This window comes from Schistocerca piceifrons, chromosome 4 (assembly GCF_021461385.2).
Source record: "Schistocerca piceifrons isolate TAMUIC-IGC-003096 chromosome 4, iqSchPice1.1, whole genome shotgun sequence".
NCBI lineage: Eukaryota > Metazoa > Arthropoda > Insecta > Orthoptera > Acrididae > Schistocerca > Schistocerca piceifrons.
Window position 1 is genome coordinate 498,326,504 of NC_060141.1, and position 27,381 is coordinate 498,353,884.

At 36.7% G+C, this 27,381-nt stretch overlaps 1 protein-coding gene across 1 annotated transcript in view; it reads left to right on the plus strand.

Annotated features, from left to right (window-relative positions):
• The window catches only part of LOC124796246 (protein phosphatase 1 regulatory subunit 12A-like), a 371,361-nt gene that overhangs the window by 219,100 nt on the left and 124,880 nt on the right, over positions 1 to 27,381 (plus strand). The window contains 5 exon segments of the mRNA XM_047260342.1: positions 3,675 to 3,830; positions 14,190 to 14,303; positions 18,984 to 19,176; positions 20,620 to 20,781; positions 21,463 to 21,643. Coding sequence (XP_047116298.1) covers positions 3,675 to 3,830; positions 14,190 to 14,303; positions 18,984 to 19,176; positions 20,620 to 20,781; positions 21,463 to 21,643 — 806 coding nt within the window.

Genomic DNA, 27,381 nt, shown 5'->3' on the forward strand with positions numbered 1-27,381 from the left:
AGGCTTCTTGAGAAAAACTGATTTTTAACATTCTGACCAATCAAAATTACAAACCTTTTTATTGATATAAAGTGTCTATCTAAAAAGGTAACATTATATCTGTTCCAAATTTAAGCCATTTGTTGATTGTCTACATTTTGATAATACAAGGAGAAATAAAATAAATGAAAAGGAAATGGTTTACATTAATTCACGGACTGCTTTCTTTTCTACATTTTTTGCTTACTAACCCTGTCTTTGGTGGTATCACTATAATAATAATAATAATAATAATAATAATAATAATAATAATCGTAATAGCACCGCAGTGATATTTATATCTTCATTGTTGCCAATTTGAAGTTGTTTCTTCTGAATGTGTTGTGATTTCTGAGAAGATTGTGGTTGCTGTGGGAGATTTCGTATTTTGCTTTTGGACTGGCATTAGGATGTTACAATGTCTCTGGCTACCAAACTTATTGCCTGTCCACCTCTCTCTCTCATTGGCTGCATAAAACCAGCAGCTGACATCTCCTTTTGTTCCTGTCATATGTCAAGGTGAGTGTCAACAGCATCGTAGCACAAAACATCAAAGTACTTCATTGGCCCCTGTCTAGACTTCTACCATTTCCTGCAGAAATGAGTAGCTGCCCAATTTTAAAGTACATTCAAGTTCAACTACAAATGGATTCAGGCTAACTGCAGTTTAAACATGGTAGATGTTCCGAAAAAGCCAAAGTATGTGGTACACATTACCATATTTGGTGACATTGCGTAATTTGCTGCCCGTTCAATAATCTAGTTCTCAGTCAAGCTGCTATCACTGTTTTCCCCCCTTCAACTCTTGCATAGCACTGTGCTTGTGCAAGTGTGAAACACTATCTGCAATATCTTCTAGGGTGGAGGTCCTATGCGACAACAGAAAAAAACATGCGTTTTATACGTCACTTGACGGCTGTTGATAGTCACCTTCCAAAAATCATTATAATAAATTTCATTGCTTTTCCTATATACATTCCCTCTCTTCTTGTCTCATTGGTTACATCAAACTATCACCCAATATGAAGATGATGACTGGCTTAGATAGTAAACAAAAAAAATGAAGATAAAAATTAGTGTAAACAACTTCTTTTTCAAGGTTTTTAGTCAGATAGTTCATATCACCAAAACAGTTTGTGGTTCTTATTAGTCACAATATGTGTAACAATTTCTCAAGGAGCTTCTTAAAAAAGAGGGAGTGTCTTACACTCATGGTTGTCTTACATATGCATAAAATGGTATTATTTAAATATGCGTACCCTTTATGTATCAATTTAATCTACTTTAAATATACTAAGGGGCTATCAATCAGTGGTTTCTGATACGCTTCTTGTCAAATTTAGTTGTTGTGACATGACACATTTTCACATTCTATGAATCTGTTATATCAAAAATGGGGATTTTAGAATTTTCCTCCCTTTTCGAAAAAAGTTATGTGGACACCTGTGATGGTGATACTTATCTCAATGCAAATCAGCTCACTCACATGCTGATTGAGTGTGCGTTTAGTGGCAATTAATCATCTCCAGCTGCACTGTTTCTTTAGTGTTAGATTCCACTCTAGTAAACATCTTAATCCACCTGAGCATATCGCTTTTGTCAGTGGCGTTAACTCTGCACATAGCGGTATTTTGATAGTATTTGGCAGCTTGCACCCTTTTATTCCAAGAAATAATTTGCAGCATAATGCTTCAGTTTAGGATTCATTATTCAACTGGAAGGACTAGAAATATTTGTTGGACTTCTATAAAGAGGAGGTCAGAGCAATTACATGTGTAATTGGAATGAATGTGTGTCTGTGACTGTACAGAACTGTTAATCAGCTAGCTTATGAACTTACTCTACTCTCTTGGGGCTATGAGAAATAGTAGTATCTCACAAAGTGATTAAGGAAACGTTACATGTATGAGAAATATGTTCATACTCACAGACCACAGAGTACAATGTGGTGTCCAAATGTGCAGATAGTTCTGAGTTAGGATTAACATCTCACAGAAAAGCCGATTTTTATTTACGTTAGTGATAAGTTTTGCCCTTGGGACTGCACAATTTCTCATTAAACTTTGCTAATCTCTGGCTGGCTGTATGGTGCAAAGTTTGACATTTCACTGTGATCACTGATTAGATTTTATTAACATTTCATGTTTCAGTAATTAGTTACTAATATGAGTAAAACTGTCATAGATAGGAGTCTGAAGATAAAACTAATAAGCCTGAAACTTGTATCACTAATGGTCAGATATTGATTGAAACCTCTAGTAGTTGTTGTCTTGATTTGCAATTTGTTCACATTCTCATTTCCAAATAAATGAAGACTATGTTCTCCATTGTTTTTCACTCGCTGCATCCAAGGAATAAACATTTATGATACATACTCGTGACAATGGCACGATGTACAGTGATAAAGTTCCATCTTACTGAGAGCTTTCTTATGCATTGTGTGGACTAATCACATTTCTTCTGATTTTTACACGGTCTCTCATGCCAGAATCAAATTAACTAACATGTGGGATCATTCACTTCGGGTTCAGCTATTGGTTATCATTAATGACATCATTTGATATTCATGTTTCTCTGAAATTCATTGGAAAGAAATGAAAACCTTGAAATTCTTTATTAATGCCACTCTGTGTCTACACATGTGGTGCTTAAAATTGGAGGCAAAATACTTTGACTGGATCACTGGAAAGTCTCCTGTGAAAGGAGGTCTTAGAGAATGAGATGAGATGCTACCTCCCCTAAGTTATTCACCTTGGCTGTGAAGGATGTGCAGATGGCATGCTGTCGATCAGGCGTAAAGCACTAAGCTAGCTGATTTGCTTTTACCATTGCAGAAGTGGAAGCCATCCATGTGTTGTCAGCACTGAGCAATGTGGAAATTGTTTTTCGTGTACTTCTCATCTTTTGTGATGGTCATTGTGCTGCTTCCCCAGCTCAATAATTCATTATTGTTCGAAACTATATCACTTGGAAAGATGTGGTTTGCTGACATGTATGCATAAATGTTCACTGCCATCTTTACACAATGTTCACTGCCATACAAAAATATATCTCCCTGTACATACCATTAACAAAAAATTTAACTGACTTCTTTCTACTTGAGGAATGTTACAGTTTATTAGCTAACTGGCCCACATTAACATAAATTTTAGTTATAAATACTCATTATTCCATCCCCACTTTATTATCATGTCCATTTATTGAAACACCTCTCCCCTTACAAAATCTGTGGATGGAATATTTACTATTAATAGACTGTAGCTGACACATTCTCTTTTCATTGTCAATTATTAAGATTTGTAAACTGAAGTAAATTGTAATTTGTTTTATTGTGTCTTGTTTCTTAATACTTGGTTTCCTTAGTGTAAGTTCCATGTATCTTATGTTTTCTATGACATAGCATCAGTGACACAGTTGTCCAGTTCAATAAAAATTAAATTCAGTTAGCTCTTACACATTAGGAGAAACACACACACACACACACACACACACACACACACACACACACACACACACATGGAGCAAATTATAAATGTTCAAACCAAATTCTTTGGTTCATTTCAATTGCAGGTTCTCATGTCAGTCAGTTGATTTTCAGTTCCACTGTTTGTCTATATTTTTCCTGTAGACCAATATAAAAGTTTGTTTTGTTTCAGGGGTATTAAAAAAGAAGCTGATGATGCTGTTTCCCCAGTATCAGATATCTTGAATGCTGTTACAACAGGAACAACCACAATAACCACTCACACCTCACCGACGAGGCAATCTCTTCCTGTAGCCAACAGTCCCTTACCAACTAACCAAGTTAGAAGGTAGAGTATTAATTACGCATTTATTTTGTGATAAGATTTTAGAAAATATTTAACTATGATGTTTCAAATAGGATTACATATCAACATGACATTTTGATGGTGATGTGGTTCATTTTTGTAAATGGAGAAATCTGCACTAGTTTGGGAACGATGTGACTCACAGGATGATCACTGAGGTTTGATTTTCAAAATGTATTCCAAGAACAGTAATTTTCTGAATGTGACACAAAAGCATTCCATGCATTCACCGGGCCGTCATGATGTGATACTGCTTTTGATAGAAAAATAATGCAGTTGCAATGATCATACCATTAAGATATCTGAAAAGGTCTGAAAGGTGAAGACCAATCTCAAAGATGTTTTGCAAGCAAGTGCCTTCAGGATTTTGCTTTTGTGTGTGTGTGTGTGGGGGGGGGGGGGGGGGGGGGGGCTCCCTTCAAACTGATGTTGCCCCAAGAATTAACATAGGTGTTGTGAAATCTGCAAATAAGGGGACCATGCGAACTTTGCCTCTGTGATTTTTCATATTGGCAGTGTGCATAGGGCACATTTAGGACTTCAACACATGTCAACAGGAAGACACAACTTTCAGCTGTGTTCTAGAAAATAGAATTTGAAAATTTTTGGCATGCTTATATATTTTGAATAGTCACTAGTGTTCAAGTAGTCCGCAGCTGAGTGTAAGCACTTAGTTTCATAAGTGTGAGGTTTCTGGATCTAATTTTACTGCTGGTACTTTTATTTAATTTTCACATAGTTCTAATAACAAATTTACTATGAGTGTGCAAATTATAAATATCTAACAAATACTGGATTTTCCTCTACAATTTTGGAAATAAGTTTCCATTATAACAGTATTTGGCGTTCCATACATTTGCTGTATGTCACAGTAATTATTGTTTTCTACTGCGATCAGTATCATCATGATTTCTGTGGTCTCCATAGGTTACATATTATACTTGCCGTAAACGTAGATGCAACAATGTAAATAGGAGGAGTATACTGATTTGATTGAAAGCTTTCCTGTATCCTTGTTTTATTTTCAATCTCCTTACTTTTTCCCTTTTATTCCAGATAAAGATTATGAACATAATAAATGAATCATTAAATATTGTTCATTTTCACAGTCATAATAAATTCTTTTAGAATTACTTAAGAATGGGGAAAAACGTACAGTCAGTGAGATTCGATCCAGTGACGTCACGCGTACAAAAGTAAGCGCTTACTCCCTTGGTAGTGGGCTCTTTGAATACTAGGAGCCATACAAAGTTAAGAGTTATCTTCCTGTTCACATATATTGCAGTCCTAGTTGTTTCCTACAAACTCTGTCGATATGAATCTAATAGAAAATGCACGAGGGGAAGTTTGTACAGCCCCTTGTTAGCAGTCACTTGGTGGGAAATTCAACAATACACTGTTCCCTATCCCAACTGTCCTGCAGTTGATGTCTTAAGGAAATACATATTTGTGTGGTACGGCACAACTTCTGTTTAACTATCCAGTGTGTATTGCTGATGTGGCATTTGGGGCCCACACATTTTCAACTATGGGAATATAATAATATGAGGCTATGTGGTTTCCACGGTTGTGTACACTGCCCACATTTTATGGTTTCTTAACCATTTTGAGGTAAACGATCAATACACTGATCTCTTCTTAGTCATATTAACCCCCTTGTGGTTTACCTAAAAGCTCATTTCCACATCTGTTGCCATGGAATAACTTGACAACTAAAGAACAGTATTATTAATTTACTTGCCCAAGGATCATATTCAAATTAACTAGAAATTGTGTACTTTCACCCATGATGATTGTCTAAGTTACAGACAAGTTTTATACAGAAGCTCAGCAGTGTGTCAATAACATCCCTGGAAGATTTGAAAGTAATTTGGTTAAAGCAACTTAATTACTTTTAATGAACTAAATAATTTTTCAAGTTTGATTTGTAACCTCTTTCAAAATAATAGATTTCTGAAACACACTTATATTGACTAAATAACTAGTGTTATCACACTTTGGGGGCAAAGTCAATGTAACTTTTTTCTAATCACACAAACAGTTTGTGTCTACAGTAAGTTGCTTCTACTCTGAGTTAAGGAGAGAATATTTTTTGTGTGTATACTCAGATTGTGATCAGTATTCAGTTGATGTATAATGGACACAATTGTAGAACAAAAAATTGAACTATTGTTTCTTGTATCAATGTCACCTATTTGCAGTATACTGTGTACTTGGGTGAATTATGTGTCTCAGCACTGATTCACTTAAATTCGTTGAGCTATTTGCACATCTGTTTCTCTTTTAGAGCTTAGAAAACATATGAAGGACCTACAATACATACATTTTAGGGATGTTGCGTCATCATTTGGTGCATTTATTCTTTTAAAAAAAGTTTGATGTACCCCTCCACAAAGTGTAATTCTGGTTTCCAACAAAGAAGAAGATAATCTGCTGGATTAAGATCATGGTAGAAATGACAAGCTAGAAAATGATCTGTTGGAATAGTCAGAAGAAATTCTCTTTATTCCTTTTAAATATCTTGAATCTATCTCATTTAGATTACATTCACCTGTTCTTGTTTCTTATTTGTTCTTAAGGGGATGGACACAGTTTTGAAACATTTTGGTATTATGTCTTTTGTTAACCTAATGTTAGAACATTGTACTATTGAAATTGTGTCCATGCGCGCCACCTCAAGGTGTTGCAGGTATCTGACACAGTAAGGAATGTGTATAAACAGAGCAGTAATGAATGGAAGAGAGGGAGTCATTCTAGCAATGATACAGGCTGAAAATGGGGAAATAAACTGACACAAGTGATCTTGACAAAGGGTAGATTGTCGTAACCCATTGCTCGGGAAGAGCACCTCAGAAATCGCAGAGCTGGGTGGGTGTTCATGTGCTGCTGTATTGAGTACCGGTGGAAAGTGGTTAAAGGATGGTGAAACCATAAGTAGGTGACAAGATGTTGGGTATGTCTTCTTCACCGAATGTGGAGCCACCGTGACAGCTGTACACTTTGTGAACTTCATTGTGGACCACCTGTGTCCTTTCATGCTTGATGGCGTGGCATCTTCCAGGAAGATGACTGTATCGCAAGGCCAGATTTGTGCTGCAGTAGTTTGAGGTACACAGTAGTTAGTTCACATTGATATCTTGGCTACCAAATTTGCCTAATTGGAATCTGATGGAACACATCTGGAACATTATCAGGCACTATCTACATGATTGCAAACTGCTGGCTCGTAATTGATGGGAATTGCATGACCTGTGCATAGACTTCTGAGGCCATCTACCTCCGGAAGTGTATCAAGGGCATCTTGAATCCATGCTATCCAGATGTGCTGCTCTATTGTGCTCCAAAAGTGGACCATCTACATCAATATTCAGCAAACAAGTGTGAAGTGCATGGTGACAATCATTAGGGCTTTTCTCAAGTTCATTCCTGTATGAAGCATGAGAAAAATTAGTACTTAAATGCCCTAATTAGCCTAAACTTACTTCCACAATCGCTGTTGGAGCTATACATAGGGGCTTGAACCACATTCCTAGATTAATCACTTAAAGTTGGTTCTAGAAACATTTTAAGAAGGCTTTCAATGAATAGGTTGTGTCTATCTTCAAGAACATGCCAGTTCTACCCTTTGAGCATAAATGTGACAGTCTCCGTTGTGTTGCCATTCTTTGTATACGTTGTATCTCCGTTGTTAGTTTCATTTGGCACAAGTCCCACATACTTGAGCAATATTCTAGAGTGAGATCCACAAATGTCTTTTATCCATTCCTCTTTGTTGACTGATAGCATTTCTGTAGTATTCCATCAATGAACCACAGTTTGCCACCTGCTTTACCTATGATTGAGCCTGTGACTCGTTGTTACAGGATATTACACCCCCACCCCCAAAGTGCAAAACTTCACGTTTATGAACTTTCAGAGCAAGTTAACAATGTTTGCATCACTTTGAATTCTCACCCAGATCCAACTGTATATTTGCAGAATTTTTTTTCAGGCAGTAATTCATCACCAATAACTGCGTCTGCAAAAAGTCTGAGGTTACTATAGTTAGTAAAGTCGATAATATACCATGTGAACATCTCAGGTCCCAACACACTTCCATGGGGCACATCTCAGTTTAGTTTTAAGTTCATCAGTAGTTGTGCCACCAAGTAATCTTCAATCCAGTCACAAATTGTTCTTGATACCCCATTTAGTGCTTTCGGTAACAACTGTATTTTGTTACTGTGTCAAATGTCTTTCAGAAATAAAAATTACTGCATCTATCTGACTGCTTTGATCCATAACTTTCAGAATGTCATTAGCGAAAAGCATGATTCGGGTTTCACATGATCGATATTTGCAGAATACATGCTGGGTGACATGGAAAAAGTAATTCTGTTAGAGATACCTCATTACGTTTGAGCTCAGAATGTGTTTTAAGATGCTACAGCAAAGGGATGTCAAGGATATTAGAAAGTAATTTCTTGGATAACTTCAGCTACCTTTCAAGTAGATGGTATCTTTGGTATATTATGGCTAAAAGAGGGGCTATGTCAGCTGCAAATTAGGTATAGAATGTGATAGTTCCATCAGGCCCTGAGGCCCTGGAGCTTCGTTCAATTTTAACAATGTCATCAGTTTCTCAAAGCCACTGACACTAGTATCTATTACATTCATCCTTGTCATGGTATGAGAATTCAATTTGGGCAGTACTCTGGATTTTCCTTTGGAACATTTAAAAACTTAGCAAGCATTTCTGATTTTACTTGCTACCCTCAGTTTGTTACTGTGTCATCTGTGAACATCTAGACACCAGAATTACTTCAGATTTTGAGAGGGATCCTTCGATGATAATGTGCTACTGTAGTTATTCACTTCATGCATTGCCCTTGTACTGTATATATAGCTATATGCTTTGTTTTGCACCTTTTATACAGTTGTCACTGTTTCTTTTGAAGTTTCTTTACAGTAACCACGTATCATGGGAAGGCCATCCCATTATGAACTCTTCTTCTAGCAAAAAAAAAAAAGTCTAACAGACCTGTGCTTTTAAAATGCATGAGCTATGAGCTCTTGTTCAGTGGAAGAAATTTGTTTGACAGTACTGAAGATGTAGTGCTCACAGCTCTTTACAGTATGCATTTTAGAGCCCTTACTTTCTAGACATTTTTTGGTTCAAATGCTCTATCCTGTCATGTCCTTGAATATTGGCCGTTCTTCCCGGTACACTCTATATAAATATTTCTGTTTGTTTTGTTTGCCCTTAGTACTATGTTAATCATTGTAACTACAAATACCTCATGGTTACTAGTAAGTTTCAATGTGAATGTCTTCAAAGATGTGACGGCTATTTGTTGCCATTAGATCCAATATATTTCCATAACAAGTGGGGTTTCAAACTACCTGTTGTGGGTAATTTTTCAGAGAATACATCTTGTAAATTTTGACAGGATGGCTTGTCGTCCTGACCACTAACAAAATTGTGAGCGACAGGAAGCTAGAGTTATAAGTTTATGTTCACCTCTAATACTGAGTCTTGCCCAAACAATCTCACATTCAGTTTCAATGTTGGTTGACTTGAGTTTCTTATCTGCTGTGATACATATGCCACCTCCATTTCCCATTATCTTATTCTTGTGCTACAAGCTTAAATTTTCTCCAAAAATCTCACTGCTGTCAATTTTGCATTGTAACCAGTGATCTGTACCTAGTAATGTATGAGCTTCAATGCTTTCTGCGCTTCAAAATCGGGCACTTCGTTGCGAATTCTTAGCTATTAACCACTAGGATTATAATACTCCTTCCTGTGGGAGAGTCATTTCTTTGGATCTTACACTGATACTTCTGGGTCTCTTGGACTAGTTGGAGAGTTGCCTACTCTGAAGCTATGACCATGAGTGAACCACACAGTCAGCCAGCTACTTGAGTAGGGTGACCCTACAGTTTCCAACCCTATGGCGCAATTCCAGGAAGTCACAACCTAGCTTGTCACAGAATTTTCAAAGTCTCTGGTTCAGCACTTCCACTTGATCCAGAACCAAAGGGCCACAATCAGTTTTGGTGACAACGCTACAAATTTTGAGCTTTATTGAAACTCCATGCACAAGGCTGGTCTCCTCACCCTTCTCTGCCAGTCACTGGAAAGAACCATGTATGACCCTGGAGCTCAGAATATAGGCATCATTTTTAACAATTTGCACTACAATCCGCAGTTGGTTGCATCTTGTTTCTTCAGAGACTGCCACAATAGCTTCTCCAACAAGTTGAATGTGGCCTCCTGGCACACACGCACTGAGTGCACGTGGTGTTCCTTCCCATCCCTTGCTGCCATTTCCCTTAGGGTTACCATTATATTCAGTTTAGGTGTCCCCCCCCCCCTCCCCGCCACTACAATCCGCAGTTGGTTGCATCTTGTTTCTTCAGAGGCTGCCACAATAGCCTCTCCAACAAGTTGAATGTGGCCTCCTGGCACACACGCACTGAGTGCACGTGGTGTTCCTTCCCATCCCTTGCTGCCATTTCCCTTAGGGTTACCATTATATTCAGTTTAGGTGTTGCGCCCCCCCCCCCCCCCCCTTGTCATCCAGGGGAGCTAATTCTATTACTGATATGCCACTGACAGTCAAGTATTGATAGATCCTATACTTCCAGCAGAGGAGACCATATTCATAGGATAGCCCTCCTGACACATCCATTTGCAGCAGCTTCCAATCACTTGACAGTAGTTGGGGCGGCTTTCCAGCTGCATAGGATCAGCAGCTAACTCTCCCCATGCGCGAAATCAGTATACACAGCGGAACTGCATTCTGATTGGTGTAGTATTTTACAGAACAGTAAACAAATAACTTTAAACTAAGCTTACTTAATTTCTTTTAATTTGTGGTTTAATAAACAAGTATTACCAATTGCCTTTAAGAACTGAGGCAATTAACAGCCAAAACGAGATACTTGTTATGACAGCAGAAAAACTTGGTATATAATTGACTCTTCCTTTGAAGCTTTTTGAGATTCTGGACACTAACAAATTCGACAACAGTGTTAATTTGTGACAAACACAGACAACATGCAGTGCTGGTATAAGGCAGAACTGTGACACAACGCATTAGGTACTTACAGTAATTGTAGATCTCAAATGTAAAATAATTACAAAGTAAATTAGGCAAAACACTTGTATCTTATGAAGATTGTCAAAAACTGATGAAAGTTTTTGTAGAAGAATCACTGACACATACAGTAAAATTGCAGAATGTTTGTCTTTGAACAAGGATACTGTTGCCAGTAATTTATACAAGGGTTGGAACGTAAATAGTAACAACTATTTATTTACAGCTCTTACAAAATAGAGAAAAGTTACTGAGCTTCAAAGTAGTCACCATCATTGTGTATAACCCTTTGCCAGCGATGTGGAAGTCGTAGGATACTCGTAGCAGAGCCAGTTGTGTTGACAGTTCGAGTGACACAGTATATTGCCCGACGAATTTGTAGCAGTTCTGAAGTGAATGCCCTGAAGTGTTTCCTTCAGTTTAGAAATAGAGTTGAACTTAAGAGGGCTTCAGTCAAGGGAGTGCAGTAAGTGGTGTAGCACATAGCAGTCCCATCAGTCTCACAAATCAGTAACAGCTTGTACTATATGTGCTTGAGCATTGTCCTGCAAAATGATGGTCAGGTCCTGCTGAAAGTGTCACCACTTCTGTCTCTCAGCTGGTCGTAGGTTGTGTTCCAAAAATGAACAGTGTAGATACAGAAGTGATGACACTTTCTGCAGGACCTGACCATCGTTTTGCAGGACAATGCTCAGGCATGTACAGTGCAAGCTGTTACTGATTTGTTTGACTGATGGGACTGCTGTGTGCTATACCACCTACTCCGCTCCCCTGACTTAAGCCCTTGTAAGTTCAACTCGATTTCTAAACTGAAGGAAACCCTTTACGGCATTTGCTTCATAACTGCTACTAATTCGTCGGGCAATAGACTGCGCTGCTAGAACTGTCAACACAACTGGCAGTGCTAAGAGTGTCCTAAGACTTCCACATTGCTGGCAACGGGTTAACACAATGCTGGTGACTACTTTGAATGTCAGAAAAACTTTGAAACACGTATCTATTTTGTAGGAGCTGTAAATAAATAGTTGCCACTATTAAAGTTCCAACCCTCGTAGAAAGCTCAAATTAACTTAACGGTTAACTATAAATGAAGAGTATTACAGTACTCATAAATGTTTAGAAATACACAAATATCATGCTATGCATGTGTATTGACAAAGTAATTCAAAGATTATGAGAAAATAATACAGTAAAATATTAGAAAGTAGAATTTCAAATCTGACTTATCTGGCACACACGGTCTCGCACAGTGGAAAATTTGGAGGTCCACTTATTCATGTAAATAAATGTGTGAATTGCACAAATTTTTACTTAATTTGTGTGTACTCCTACACTGGCATCCCTAAAATAAACATGTCAGTGTCAATTTATCACAGTCAAAATTATGAAAATTATGGAACACCAACAAAACTCTTTGGGCAACTAACATTACAAACACTATTGAGCATTTTTAAGTTTAATTATAATCCTCCTGTGATCACTGGTTTGCCTAAAATATAATACATTTTGTGTAGTTATAATTATTCAAGCCTGAAAGCATTTTTGTAAGAGATGTTCAATCATTGGCTACTATTCAACTCCATATGTTTACTGTTGACTACATGGTTCCCTTTCTTCACTCTGTCACAAAGTGTCTATGACATTAAAGGATTTTCATATTATTTCATATTATTTTCCTCTACAGGAATACTGTTGTGAACAAATTTTACCTGCATATGTTACGTACATCACTGATATAACCTTTTAGACAAACTGTTTCCATTGATGCTCTGAGATTTAAAGGCAGATAGAAACAGCAAGTTTTTATATATCTTTTAGTTGCTATCCTTCCTCTGTTCGGAGTGGTGGTGGCGGCAGTGGTGATGGTAGAGATAGAATATGTCATTGCAGTTTAGGGTCATGAAACTTCTGAAAGCTCTAGGCAGTTATACTGCAACTGTAAAGTTGTGAAAAATTACTTTGACAATTAAAACCACAGTACTTGTGGATATCACTGCCGAATCAGGTATCACTACTGTATGTTACTGCTCTGTGCAAACTATTTTTTCTATTGGAACTTTTAGACTTTAACTGTGTTAATGGAATGTTTGCATGCCTAATAATTTCCTTGGAAAATTCCGTGAAATAGTTAGTAGTATTTTTATATTCATATTATGTCTTTGCTGAGTGACATACATTAAAATGCTATGTGACAAAAACTGTAAGATTCAATAGCTTCAGATATCTTATCTTCTTTCAGTGCACTGTTGTTTTTTTAAGGGGCTGTAAAACAGTGGGGGAAACCCTTACTCGAAATAGAACGTGTGGTGTGTTGTGGAAAAATTTTCTGAGGAAGCTAAAATTTTCATCTACTGCAAAACTATGTTGCTTAGAAATAACAGTTAATGAAAATAGCTGAACTTGATTTCAAAATGAAGATGTGAGGACTCTGTTTACATCAGGCTTGTCTTAGAAGCATGGAAATCAAAAAGTTCCACTTGAAATTCAAATACAAAGGTCCTTTCAGTAAGGAATAGTCATTGGGTGGGCAGATGTTCGCTAACATAATGATATTACTTGGCTGTCACAGATTAGTCGTATTACCATTTTTTATGACCATGTGAATTATATGATTAATGTTCTAGTAATTTAAATGTACATAAATGTGTGAACTTAGCAGAATTGCGATTGTTTGTTCTTAGCTTCACTTAGAGTGATGGCAAATTTGCAGCAGTTGTTTCAAGTAACTTTTGCACCATGAGGCATGGATCCTTTGGTCTTTAGAGTATAACAGGACCATGCATTTTGATATTTTACTAAGATTGTTATTTTTTGGTAAAAGTTATTTGATTTTTGTTTCTCTGTACAACCATTATTTTAGAGATAATGAATTGCAAGTTCTTTTATACAAAATTCGCCAAATTAAAAAAAGTCATTTTGTTTTGCAGTGCAGACTGTTCTGGGTACACTGTTACTTAATTATGTATCTGAGTTTGGCAAGTTTTCATTGCAGAATGTTTTCCTGTATCAGGACACTTTTTTATTTAAATTGTACTCACACAGAAAGAAGATACTTCCTTGCGACATACTGGGAATAAAAATTTATTCTTTTGAGGGAACAACGGGGGAAAGAGAATAAAACACCTTGTGCTCACTGCAAATGTGTGCTGTGCTATCCAGTTAACTGAAGAAAATGTTTTTAAGATATTAATTTATACTGTGTGTGGTTCATCAGATTTTAAATAAGGTACTGTGTTCACTGAATTGCTAACTTCACTAGTTTCAGTCCTCCAAAGGACAGTGCTGCCAGCACTTGTCCTCCAACACCACCTACACCCACAACACCCGGTGGGAGTAAGCTAAGCCCAGGGAACATCTTTAAAAATTTTTTCAAGTGCGTTTCTCACATCATCAGTTTTCACTAACACTTGGATGCTTTTCAGTTTTTTCTTTGCTTTCTGCCTATATTCTTACACATCATTTCTGTAACAACTGTTTGTAGATATCATCACTCTTCCCTAAGGTCATGTGTGTTTATGCTGAATGAGTGATTTTTTTTTCTCTAATGCATGCCCATTATTTTTGTTTTTGTGGTTTTTCTCTGTAAATTAATACTAATTTCAGTAATTTCTTCTGCAGTCATTTGGCCATCTAATGAAATGGTTCACATAAGAAAATAATAATATTATGTGACGTGGCAGGCATCTAGTTCATTTAGACAGTTATTAAATTTACTTATCTTTATACTTGTTGTAACATATGGGGCAATATAAATCTGATTTCTGAAGTGAGCAACATAATTTCATTGATGTATGAATTCTTATAATTATGGATCACTCTTCTCTGACAAGCAGAGTTACAAATTATGAATACTCTCATGTTTTCCTGCTGAGTTGGTAGTCAGTCTCCAGTGATCACCTCATTGGCAGAGCATACATCACCGTCTCCCTTTCTGTTTTCAAGTGGTATCAAATTTATTTGTGATCTGTCAGGTGTAATATAAAAAAATTCATTATTGAGTTTTTTGATCAGTTTTTATAGCAATTTTCTTTCTTGATTTGTAAGACCAGTTTTTTAAATAATTTTTTATTGAAAGTAACCAGTAACAAGTTGTTTGTATTATTGTTTTCTCACTGTAAACTATTCATCAGTCTCAATTGTAAAAAATATACTTCCAGCTACAAACTTTAAAAAATTGGCCTATTTTTAATCAATCCCATCGCTATTACTTAAATCCATGTGAGGCATTTATTAAATGTATTAATGTTGGTCCTGCATATCCAACTATTCTTTTGGAGCTCTAGGCAGTGTCAATTTTCTGGCATATGGTTAGAGATGGAAAGAATTTTTTAAAAATCAAATAGTAATTTGATTTGATATTTTGTATTTCAAAATAAGTAGTGACTGTTCATTATAGTGCTCAGATAGTTTACTACAGCAAAGAACTAACTTCCACTTTAAGCGGAAATGGAACAACTCCTCAAATATTCTTTGCTAATAACAGATAATTGGAAATTTTTAAACAATTTGTGAGTTTCCTTTCTCCTGTAGTTTCATGGCTGACAAGGTTTATCTTTATTGTAATTTATAACTATCTACAGCTATGTTTGTTCTTGAGTGCTTTAAAATTTCTCATCAGAAAAATAGCAAATGCTGATTAGTGGATAGTCATTTAATTAATTATAAAGTTGTTTGACCTAGCTTTAATGGCTTGTGTTTTTGTTGTTTGTCTTTTTTCCCCCAAATATTTAATTTATATATTCCAGCTTTAATATTGCAGTGCTTGTAGCCCTTCACAGTTGTTACTTTGAAACATTTGTGATGCGTATGAAAGCTAAACAGGTGCTTTTAGTCCTTCAGGGTTGGCCCAATGTGTTCATGGTCATGTATCAATCAAATTGTGTGGTTTACCAGTCTCACAAGTGTAGTATGCATGTGTATCAAGAGTTTTGCATGTTTCTTACTTTGCCTTATCTTTTTGTCATTTTTGGTGTAAATAAGTAATTAATCTTTAAAATTACAGAGATATATTATGAATGTCTGATATTCTGTGTGTGTGTGTGTGTGTGTGTGTGTGTGTGTGGTGTGTGTGTGTGTGTGTGTGTCATTTTCAGGTACAGAAGCAGAAAGGGTAAACAGTTTATTACCGTATTTACTCGATTATAAGATGAGGTTTTTCCCCCCATTCATTGTCCGAAGACAACGAGATTGTCTTACATTCACATATTAAACTATTGGTGCTGAAGTCAATGTTTTTATACTGTTTAATAGTTTGATATAGGTATTTCTTACATTTACTGATGAATCTTGGGCTAAGGAGGCCACATGCAGATTTATGTTGAATTTGGAAAGCAGACAATGCTCGCACTCAAACAGGTTACACGTTTTCTAATACACCGAAGTGCTTTATACAGTATCAACCTTGATCGTACAATCAAGTGACATTTGACTCACGTGGCATTAGTCCAAACAGTACATGAGAAACTATAAACTATTTACAACAACCACCTATTGCTCTGCTTGAAATTCACAATTTCGTGAAATCCAGGAGGACATAGAATTTAAAGCTATTATCTTACAAACTCTTGTTATATTTGAACAGGTTTGCAGTAAAAGTTCTCATACATATGTGGATATTGTATACCAACATTCATGGTGCTGGTTAACAGTGTAGGAAACAGGAAGGAAAATTAATTCAGAATTAAATATCTAAAAAAAAAGTATTAAACTGTCAGCAATTGTTATCACAAGAATAAATTACAACGGCAAGACCCTTTGTGGAGGTAGTGCCAACAGATGTCAGTAGATCACAGAGCAAGTGGAAATTAGAAGATTTTATTGAATTGTGATTGCAGTCTTTATGTATTAGTTAGTGGTGTTGCATATGACCTGCACCGTAGAAGATATTGCAGCCCAAATTTCACAGTTGCTCAGCACAGCATTTTGGAAGGGTTGGAGGGGGAAGAGTGATACAGTCTTCATTGAGAAGTAGGTTATGGAGTACTGAATGGGCAGCAAGTTCTGTCTTGCTACCAACCAGGAGAACCTATACTGCTGTAGTTTGCCTGAAACCATTTGAATTGACTTTAAAATTGGACAAAAACAGAACTGTGGTGTTGTACATTTCAGCAGATGATGATCTAGATAGGGGCCAGTTGTGGTTGTCTAGATAGGGACCATAGTATACTTACATGTTTCCTACAGCAATGTTGTTGACACTGATCATGAGGTATAACAGGAATCAATGAGGGTGTGTCAGATGCTGGTTCTGCGTAGCTGTTGAGAGAGCAGGGAGCAGACAATATATTTGGAAGCAAGAAACTGCGTTATATTCTCATCAGTGTTGAAGCAAAACCCAATACATATTCAGCAAAACATCTGCATTCTCAGGTTCCACCGTAATCACAACCTCGGATATCACAACGTATTTGGAAGAAACCGTGAAATATTTGTGACAATAAAGACCTAAACTTCACAACTGTTCTGTTAGGATGAGGGTGGTGCTTAAAAATAATGATACCACAGACAACAGGTTTAGTAAGTGAAAAAGGTGCTAACGGTAAAAATTAATGTAAACCATTCCTTTTGGTTTCTTGTTGTATTTTTAAATGTAGGCAATCGGAAAAGCCTTTATTTTAAAATAGGTATAATGCTTAAGGGTTTGGCAGGTACTTAATGTCAATAAAACAGTTTGTAACTTTGAGTACTCAGAATATATTAAAAATGAGCTCTGCTCAAGGTGACTCTTAAAAAGGGGTGGAGGGGAAGGGGTTGTCTTATATTCAGGATTGTCTTATACTAAGGTAAATACGGTATTGTGATGTTTATATTTCTGCACACAACATAAGTTAATTGCACACATCATTACCATGTTTGTGCTGGTAAAATGATTTTTTTCTAATTTTTATGGAGATATTAATGTTAACATTACTTGAATACAAACTGTGTGTGTGTCATTTATATAGAGTTAGAATTGTTTCTCAGTTGCAATAAAGAGGTGTAGAATTGTAACTTAGTTTGCAGAAGCCTTTCAAACAGTTTGGTTCTTGTCGGTTGTTTTTTTTTTTTTTTTTTTTTTTTTTTTTTTTTTTTTTTAAAGCAGAATGAGATGAGTGCAGGTTAAAGACAACCAGAAAGATAAAGGCTTCAATTCCTTTCCATTCAATGAACAACTGAGCTAATGTGTAATATCTCAACCACAGGAAACATACTGCTGCATTGAACTCTGAACTACCACTGTCCATTTCCCTCACTCTTAAATGACTAATATCATAGATAACAGGGCTCTGTTAATTTAACTCTGAAACGGTGTTCAAAAGTGGTGGAACTACAAAGAAAATCGATAGGTTTTGCGACCTGATGTTGTTCCAAAAGAGGCTGTCTTAAGCAGCAGTCATTCTACCGTGGAAGCTAGTGTTTCAGTGTTAAGAGTAGGCCCTTTTTCACTGCAGTTGAAGTACCATAAAAACAAGTATTCAGAATGTAATGTGCAGCAGCCTGAGAGGTTGACTTCCTCTACGGCATTAAATACTGTCAAAAGAGACATTTTAAAACATTAAAGAAGCCAATGCAAGTGTACATTAGTTCATAAGTTTTGTTTGCTTTCTCATTTGTTAAATTGTAGGAAGTAATTTTTTATTTGTAATGAAAAAACTTTTCTCTCCATTTGCAAAGTTAAAATAATTTTTTTTTTTTTTTAATTTTTACCCCAAGATTAGGATACATAATAGCTCGTGTAACACTACTAATTCCTTTTAGGACCACACATATTGCTACTGTGAGGTGAGAAAAAAGTCCTTTTTTTAGGCTTGTGTCTTATCCCATCAGTCTGCAGCATTGTAAGGTGAACATGATTGCAGCTTACATTTCAGTAATATAATTACATATGTTTGTAACAGGAAAAGAGAAAATGAATCCCCAGTATGAGAGCGTTGAGAATATAATAAAATGAGACTGGACTAATTAAAATGAAAAAAATTAGAGGCACCATTTATGATAAAATACTAATGTGAAGGTAGTAGGTATACATTTAATCAAATTTATATAGTTGTTAAAATAAATTCATTTATTTCAGATCCTTTGTCCCACCTGTTCGTGATGAGGAATCAGAAACGCAAAGGAAAGCACATGCAAAACGTGTTCGTGAAACACGACGATCCACTCAAGGTGTCACTTTAGAAGAAATAAAGTCTGCAGAGCAGCTGGTAAAACGAAAAAATCAGCAGCAGCTTCAACAAGCAACACAGCAATTGAGCAATAATGAACAGGTGTGTGTTAAAAGTATATGAACATAAGCCCCGCCCCTCCTCCTTTCTCTGGTCTCCATCTCCCTCCTCTTTCATGTCCCAGTGAGGAATAAAACCGAAACCACTCCTTTCCATGTAGAAAATGGGTATCCTGTAGTTTGCAATTAACCATAGAAACTGTATTTGTTTACCACATAGTGGCAATACTTTTATTCAGTGCTTATCAGGCATTCGAAAAGTAAATATTGTTTACTCAAAACTCTGTGTAGAACTCATTTTGAGTTTTGGCATTAATTATTAGATAAAACAAAAATATAATTAATGTTTAGGAATGATAAGAAGGCAGTTGGCTTGTGGGGCAGACACAATTGTGCAACTGCAAAGCATGGAGAAAAAAATACAAAACATGGGAACAAAAATATCATGAGAAATAATTTTAGGAAATTTGTTGGTGTTTGTTTGCTTCTTAGTCAAAGAATATACATGTTGATCTGATTGGAATCCAATAAGCTAGATATTACATAAAAGATTCTTACATTATTAACATATTCACTGACATTTGAATTTTGATAGTTCTCAAGGAACATATTTAGATTTGCCTAAGTATTTAGTGTGGTGCTCTGTATTCAGTTCTGCACTGAGCTACCAAACACACAAGTCTGCCTGTATTGATGTAAGTTAGAAGCTCTAAAAGTTCAGAAATATATCTCTTGGTGGAGTCAACATTCCAATATGTTGGCACTCTTATATATAATAACTTATGATGTTATAGGTTTTCTGTGCAGTTTGCCAGTATTAAATCATTTCATTAAAAAAAATAGATTTGTACCTTTGTTCTCTTCTTTGTTTGTCTCATCAAAACAGCCATTACATTCACATGAAGTGTCCTTTACATTTTTTTGGGATATTGTGTACACATGGTTAACAAATGGTGCTTCCAACATTTCTAGAACATTTTCAAAAACGTATTATGATGTGTGTGATTACTAAGAAAGTTTCAATTAAGAAGAGTTATAAACTTTAAAAATGCTATAGTTGACTGTTGTCTGAACTGAAATTGTTTCTCAAAAATTTATTTATATGACTGCCATGATGTACACCAGCAGGACCACAGCGCAAACCTTGTCCTTCACTGAAATGGATGTTAATGACAAGGAGTTAGTGCTAACAAATTTCTTCAGTTGTAAACTGTTCCATACGAAATGAAAGCAAGAACAGAACAACTGTAATTTGATAGGCAGATGAAAAGAGAATGAAGATTCAAATGTATGTGGAGTTGGAGTGCATAAAAATTCACAGATGGCTACCTGAACTTGTCTTACTATTTTCCAGTTTTCAGATATTGTAATTTTGGCTGTCAGGGTGTGGAATTATTGAACGTATTACTTGCTTGGGTTAAATGTAGTGTGTACTAATACAGCGCCACGTTATAAAGGTGTCATTTCTGATATTCGGTTTCCACAGCTTCCTGCTGTTACTAACTCACCATCAATTACTGCAACAATAACTACAGCAAGCCCAACAGTGCCTTCAAAGAGTGTGGCAACAGGTGGAAAAGAAGAGGAAGTACACCAAGAGCGACGACCCTCTTGGAGGCTTAGGGTTGATAACGGTGACAGGAATAAGGTGTGCTGACAGTTGCTTGTTCCAGTACACCCAGTAGTTTCTGCTTTGTAGTAGACTTCTCTTCTCAACCTGTTAGATATCACTGGTGCAGTAATTCTGTTCACTAAAGTTTCTATTGTAGTTTTGTGTCTCTGCCTGTCTTACGGCTGATTATTTAAAATAAGCTGTGCATGTTTATTTTTAGGGTATTGTTACTGTAGATTTTCTGTAATTAACACACTTTTTCTTTCAATTATCCGCTGTCTTCACATATAGTCATTGTAATAATGTAGAGTTGTAGTTATTCAGAATTACATCTTTTGTGCATGATTTCTATTTGGGTTGGAAAAAAATGCTGGCGAGGGATAAGGCGAAACTAGAGCAGTTATCTGCTCTTCGAATATTTTACGTGTTCTTATGTCGCCAAAAATGCAAACAGAATTCTCTTTGTTTTCAGAAACTCATTTGAGCTAGTGACCTGGATATGCAAAGGGCCGATCTATTTTGTTGGTAGATTTTTTGCACAATACATGGTATCCACTTTGAAAATGATGTGTGTGTTGTTGTTTCTTTAGAAGTGTCGAAAAATTTTTCTTTTCTGTTTTGATAGACAACGCCTGATATATGAATTGCATGCCGCTTTTATTTTTAGAGAGTATTAAAATTACTTTATGAAGTACATGTAATAAATTTCTTTTCCAGTTTCTACTGGAAGATGCACGTAGCAAAAGTACTCCAAATGACACGGCTGCTACAACGTATGTTAGGAGGACATCGGGAAGTACTCCAGTGCGACCATCCTCTGCACCAGTTGACCCATCATCTGTCGATACTACTGTAACAATAGCACTTAGGCGACAATCGAAGCCACCAGACGACAGAGGTACATAAGATACATTAGATGGTTGTTACCACTTTCACATTCATTGTGAAAAAATTCCAAGTAACTGCATTAACTTATCATGAAAGTGCCACATCCGCTGCTAATAGTTATACCTGAATAAGACACACAATGTTAAAGTACATTTGACAACTCCAGTGTAGAAGCAGGAACTAATTTTTTTGTCATTTGTTGTTCTTGAAATGATTTTCTTCAATTTAACCAACTACTTTTCCAAATACACTATAATTTTCAGTTACATAGCCTGTACTTGTCTCCTAGCTTCTTCATACAAGGTCTTTGCTCAATTTTATACCTTAAGATTTCTTCACTATTTTCTCTCTTGTCACTAACAGTTTATTAACAACCCTAAATACAACGAGAAAAAGATGTTACATAAAGTGGTGCATTGTCATCTGCGTCCGTTACAAAGAAAGTTACAGCCCCTCAAATAAGTGTTAAAAATTACTTTTATCTCAGTAATTCAATTTATCAGGACTGAATAGCTTGGCAGTAGGGCATTCAAAATATGAAGTTCCTGGTGCTGCCAATAGCAACACTAATCGACAGTACTAATCCTAACTTTCAAAAGAGGTACATTCATTGTTCAGAGAGAAAGAGGAATTGATTTGAGACATTAGGGCTGGAAAGGTGTGTGTGTGGGGGGGGGGGGGGGGTGTAGTAGTTACTGGTATCTCTCAGGCTCAGAAAGACAAGGATGAAGAGGAGGAGGCAAAAATAAAGCTGAGGGTTTCAAAAAAAGTGGTTCTCTGGTAGTGCATTTGTAAGGCTTGTATTATGGTATCGAAGATCTGTGACAAATTCCTGTAAAGATATGTTACACTTAATACAAGAATAATCACTGTGCCAGCTTCAGTTCACGTATAATGGATGATACATTGTCAGAAATAAAAGATTAATGAGGGAGATATATGAAAGGGGGAAGAAAAATAGAAGTGAGAAATAAGAGGAAAGTGGGCAACTGTGAAACAAGAGGAAAGAAGAAATCCTTAAAAACAAAGGGGGAATAAATAAATTAGTAAATAATGATTTTATAATTAAGAATGTGGTGATTGTTAATGGGTATTAAATTCAGGAAAGTGGCAGAGTGACGGGTATGTTGGAGACGAGGATACCCGGGAAAAACCCTGGAATTTTTTGTTGTTTTAGTTTTCAGTTACCGTATTTACTCAGATCTAAGCCGCACCTGAAAAATGAGACTTGAAATCAAGGGAAAAAAAATTTCCTGAATCTAAGCCGCACCTGAAATTTGAGACTCAAAATTCATGTGCAGAGAAAAGTTTTAGGCTGCACCTCCAAATGGAAAAAAAGTTGGTCCATTGTAATATGAGACACGATTTAGGTCGAATGAATGACGACACAGCTACAGTAGTTTGGTTTGGTTCGTAAGCTTTACCAGGTAGCCATTGCTATGCGTCAGGCGCTTTGTCCGTATTTGTACGGGTACCTTTCCTTTTTCACGTGCTTTGTCTGGTTTGAATTGATTGCTTATTTTTATTTGATCTGATAAGTGCCGTTCTCTTTGTTATAGGTGTTTACGTCACTCTAAGCTAAAAATGCATTACTGTACTGTGTCATGCATTGTTAGTCGCATTCTGATAATGAGTGTTTATGGCCCGTCGCCGCTCGTGGCATGGCTTGCTTTTGTGCACACTACCGCCGCTTACAATAAAAAAAAGAGGAATCATCTCATTAGCAAAACAATGGCAAGAGACTGCTATTTGTTGTTACTTACACTGCTGCTTTCTTTGATAATGTTCAACAAGAACCAAATAATAGACTGCGTATGATAGATGATGTTCTGAACGAGAGTTTAAAAATTTTCTCCGTTTGAAAATCTTTGCAGACGCCTCTTTAGTACATTACATTCTGCACAGAAATTAGTCCTCTCAGATTTAAAAATCTAGTCAATTGCGTGCTTCATTTCTGACTGTATCACTATTCAGCATAAGAGTAATACGAATATAAAAATGACATGATATGTATATTCTTCCGCATTTGCTGTTGTCTCACTCTAGTTTTGTAGTTTATTAGGCAGACAGGATTTAAATGAGATAGCAGCAAACATGAAAGAATACATGGCAAAATGTTTATATTCGTATTATTCTTTTGGTGAAGAGAATACTGCATGTGATTCACAATTCATAAAAGTTCCTATTAGCAACCATCTCTTCTCACAGGTAGGAAAAAATTCAGAACGTAGAGTTGACTATATTGACAAACATCCCAAACAGTCTTGCCAGTCGGATTTTCGTAGTACATTGAAATGCTGCTACATTTGAAGATGAACAATACGGAATTTGTATTTACTTCATTGGATAATGTATGAAAATGCAGTGGTCGAAACTCAGGGTGGAGAAAAAAGCTCGTCTTCCACTTTTTTTTTTTTTTTTTAACTGACTCAGAGGTTTCGGCGCCAGTATTTATCTATTTGTCTTTGTTCCTGCTAAGCATGCCTGTGTAGCGCTACATATATTCGACGGCAGAAATTAGTTGTGGCGGCACCTACCAACGTTTTTCAGAACTTCCGCTTACTTTGCAATCGGTTCTAAGCCGCAGGCGGTTTTTTGGATTACAAAAACCGGAAAAAAAAGTGTGGCTTAGATTTGAGTAAATACGATGAATTTTTGTAATTTTATCTCATAAGAACTGATACTCTAACAAAAGATATTACTGTATCCCACTACTGCAGCAATAAAACATGAACGAGAGGAAAAAAGAATGTAAAATTCAGTTGCAAAGGAAATGCGTGACACACGATGACAAAACACAGTGCTCATACAAGCATCTGCGAACAGCAAAACGTGTCAAAGGCTTTAGGAAGGCTATGCAATGCCTTATAACAACAAATTGCTTCATATGAGAGTGACTTCTCAACTGTTTACATTAAATTCATTAGTGGGCTCATGCTCAGTTCAGTCGCATATGGGTAGTACCTTCTCCCACTTCTGGCTACAGAAGTGTAGCTGTTAGCTGTATAAGCAGTAGCAGCAAGCAGCCAGATGCTATCCAGAAAAATTTTACGGGCGTGCCCAAGGTGCCAGATTCACACATGCGCAACAGGCCCGGATCTAGTGCCCGAGGGGGGGAAGCGGGATCCGTCACGTCTTGACTCGGGTGGCGATTTCATGGGGGGATGGGGCCACCAAATTCGTGTTCTTGAGGGAAAAAATCTTGTTTCTCAAAGCGCCTAACATCCAGTGCACGTTGGTCTAGCAATTATTCATATGATTTTGAAACGTATCCCTGTTGTTTTATTCCCTTATTGATTTATGAGTGAACCGTAAGTTGATTTTTGAATGGGTGCATAGTGTACGTGATGTCTGTGCCAGAGGAATCTGTCGCATTTAGAAACAAACTTTCCTGCAGACAGAAGGGGACGAGGCTGTATTACATGAGTGGAGTAAAGTCAAATGGGTGTATGCCAATCACTGTGTGTTATGTGTTGACTGGGTTAGCGAATGATCGATCAGCTTATAATTACTAGCGAAATCCATGGATTCAGACTACCAGAGTGGAAATAAACGACAGACAGGAATAACAAATAAGAACGATCATGTATTATCTTTGCGATGTCTCCAAGAAATTGAACTTCAGACAGGAAAGTTTTGGCCAGATTGCTACTCTAGTAACGGCCAGTTGTACAGTCCCCAGCTAGCAGCTGCTTAAGTTCTATTCTGGGAGTTGATTTCATGTTTGAGAAGCTGGAGTGTGTGAATGAAATGTGAAACTATTCCTAACATAAAGCTTTTTGCCTTTAGTAGGCCTAATAGGCATTTGATATTGGTAATTCATGAATTATGTTCTGTCGTGCTATAAAAATGACCATTTGTGCCAAAACAGTCTCATTTATTCGGTGTTTGTTAAAATTGCTGCAATATTAGATAGGCCTATTTCGTTTCATCTAGCAGACAGTGACAAAAGAGACGTAGTCAGATTGAGAAAGCACATTAGTCGTGGGTACTATTTGTAATAACAGCATTTTCAATATTAGATGACGACATTTTGATTTTTCATGTAGCAAAACATTTGACGAACTTTGATGAAGTAATAGATTGTTTCTCAAGAAGGAAAGCACATCATGTAAAGCTGTAGCAAGATTAGAGAGAAAAGATGCTAGGATGTAAGGATTGAAGAAATTTGTACTGTCTTGCTTGTCTCTTGTATTCGCAGTTTTATGTACCTTATATTTGCTTTTATGTCACACGAAACAGCAAGTTATTAGCCAATAGGCAATAATGAGTGCACATTTTCTGAAGAGTTCTTGATCTCCCGGTTACAAATAATCCCATCAAGTATTAATTGCGAGTGTTTTTTTTTTTAAAAAAAAGAGGGGCAGGATGTCAAACCGGCCAACTGGGAGCAGTAGAGGCACCACAGGACATATTAATTTCCACTGTCCTGAATATAATTTGATGGCATCCATTACAAAATACACATGTTTGAATTCCAAGAGCGAAATGCAGTGACACGTGATACAAGAATGCTGTGTGAAGAGGCGTGCCGCTGCACTTTGGCACACTTAAGACCAAATAACATGTCTTACATTTTCTTGAACATATATGCTTTATGTATCAGGCTGTTCAGAAAGATGTGCACTACAAAATGAAAATTTTGTGAAAAGGCAGGTTTTTTAATTTTTGGTGTTCTACTATCCCAAATGCTTGGGGGGGTGGGGTGGGGGGATGGTTAGGAATCATCGTAGATCCAGGGCAGGTGCGCAGAGCAATCTGACTTGTAGTAGCGAGGTGGGTAGTCTCCATGTGACCCGAGTTTATGTTTAGTGACTTTGCTGTTTGATTTCGGTTATTTCTCTCATGTCAAATGAAAACAAAACGGATTTCTATGGCCGACAGCTTATCAAGTGAATTAAAATACATTCACATAATTATGAAGGGCTAACATGTTGGTAGTTTCAGATCTTATTTTATTTCCACCTTTCTGACAGTCAAGCATTAATCGCCTTGGCAGAACAATGAAGTTATTTTTGTCAGTTTGCTAAAGACATTTGGCTTCTATTAATCTTTTCTGCTGAGACAGTCAATTTATTTGAAACAAAGAGTTTAATTCCACACTATTGGGTAGTTTCAACTGTTCACTGCATTTAAAGTGCATGTTTTCATCTTCTAGCACATATGGCATTATGCCATAATAAAGAACCAGACATGAGATAATACAGTACTGGTACTCCAAGAAAATTTACATCCCAAAAACCGCACTGAAAAGCTTAATATCGGGTTGAGACGTACTTCATTGGGAATCTGGACATGCGAATGTGCACTATAAGCCGAATAATGCTTTTCAGTATGGTTCATGAAATTACGATGCTCTTGGAGTATCCTCTGATGTCTTGTTTCTTTTAGGACATAATGTAAGATCTTTTAATGTTTATACATACGAGCTTCCTACGTCATCGTAGCTGCGCAAGTGCAGTGACGCCTGTGGTGGTCTGTGCCAACTGCTGAAACGAACCTAATTCTAACAGGTCAGGGGAAAATATTGCAGCTGGTGGTTTGAAAAGCGTTAAGCCTAGTTTGCACAATGATATTGGGTTGCGCCCCTCCTTGTGTGAAATGAGTTCCATGCAAATGGTTTCATATATGATTTTAGGCCTGGCGAAACAAGTATACATTTCAATTTCATCATTTTGTGGGTTCCTGAGTCATGTCTGAAATGAAAGTTTTGTTAGCTGCACGTCCACGAGTTGTGATGGAGTTAAA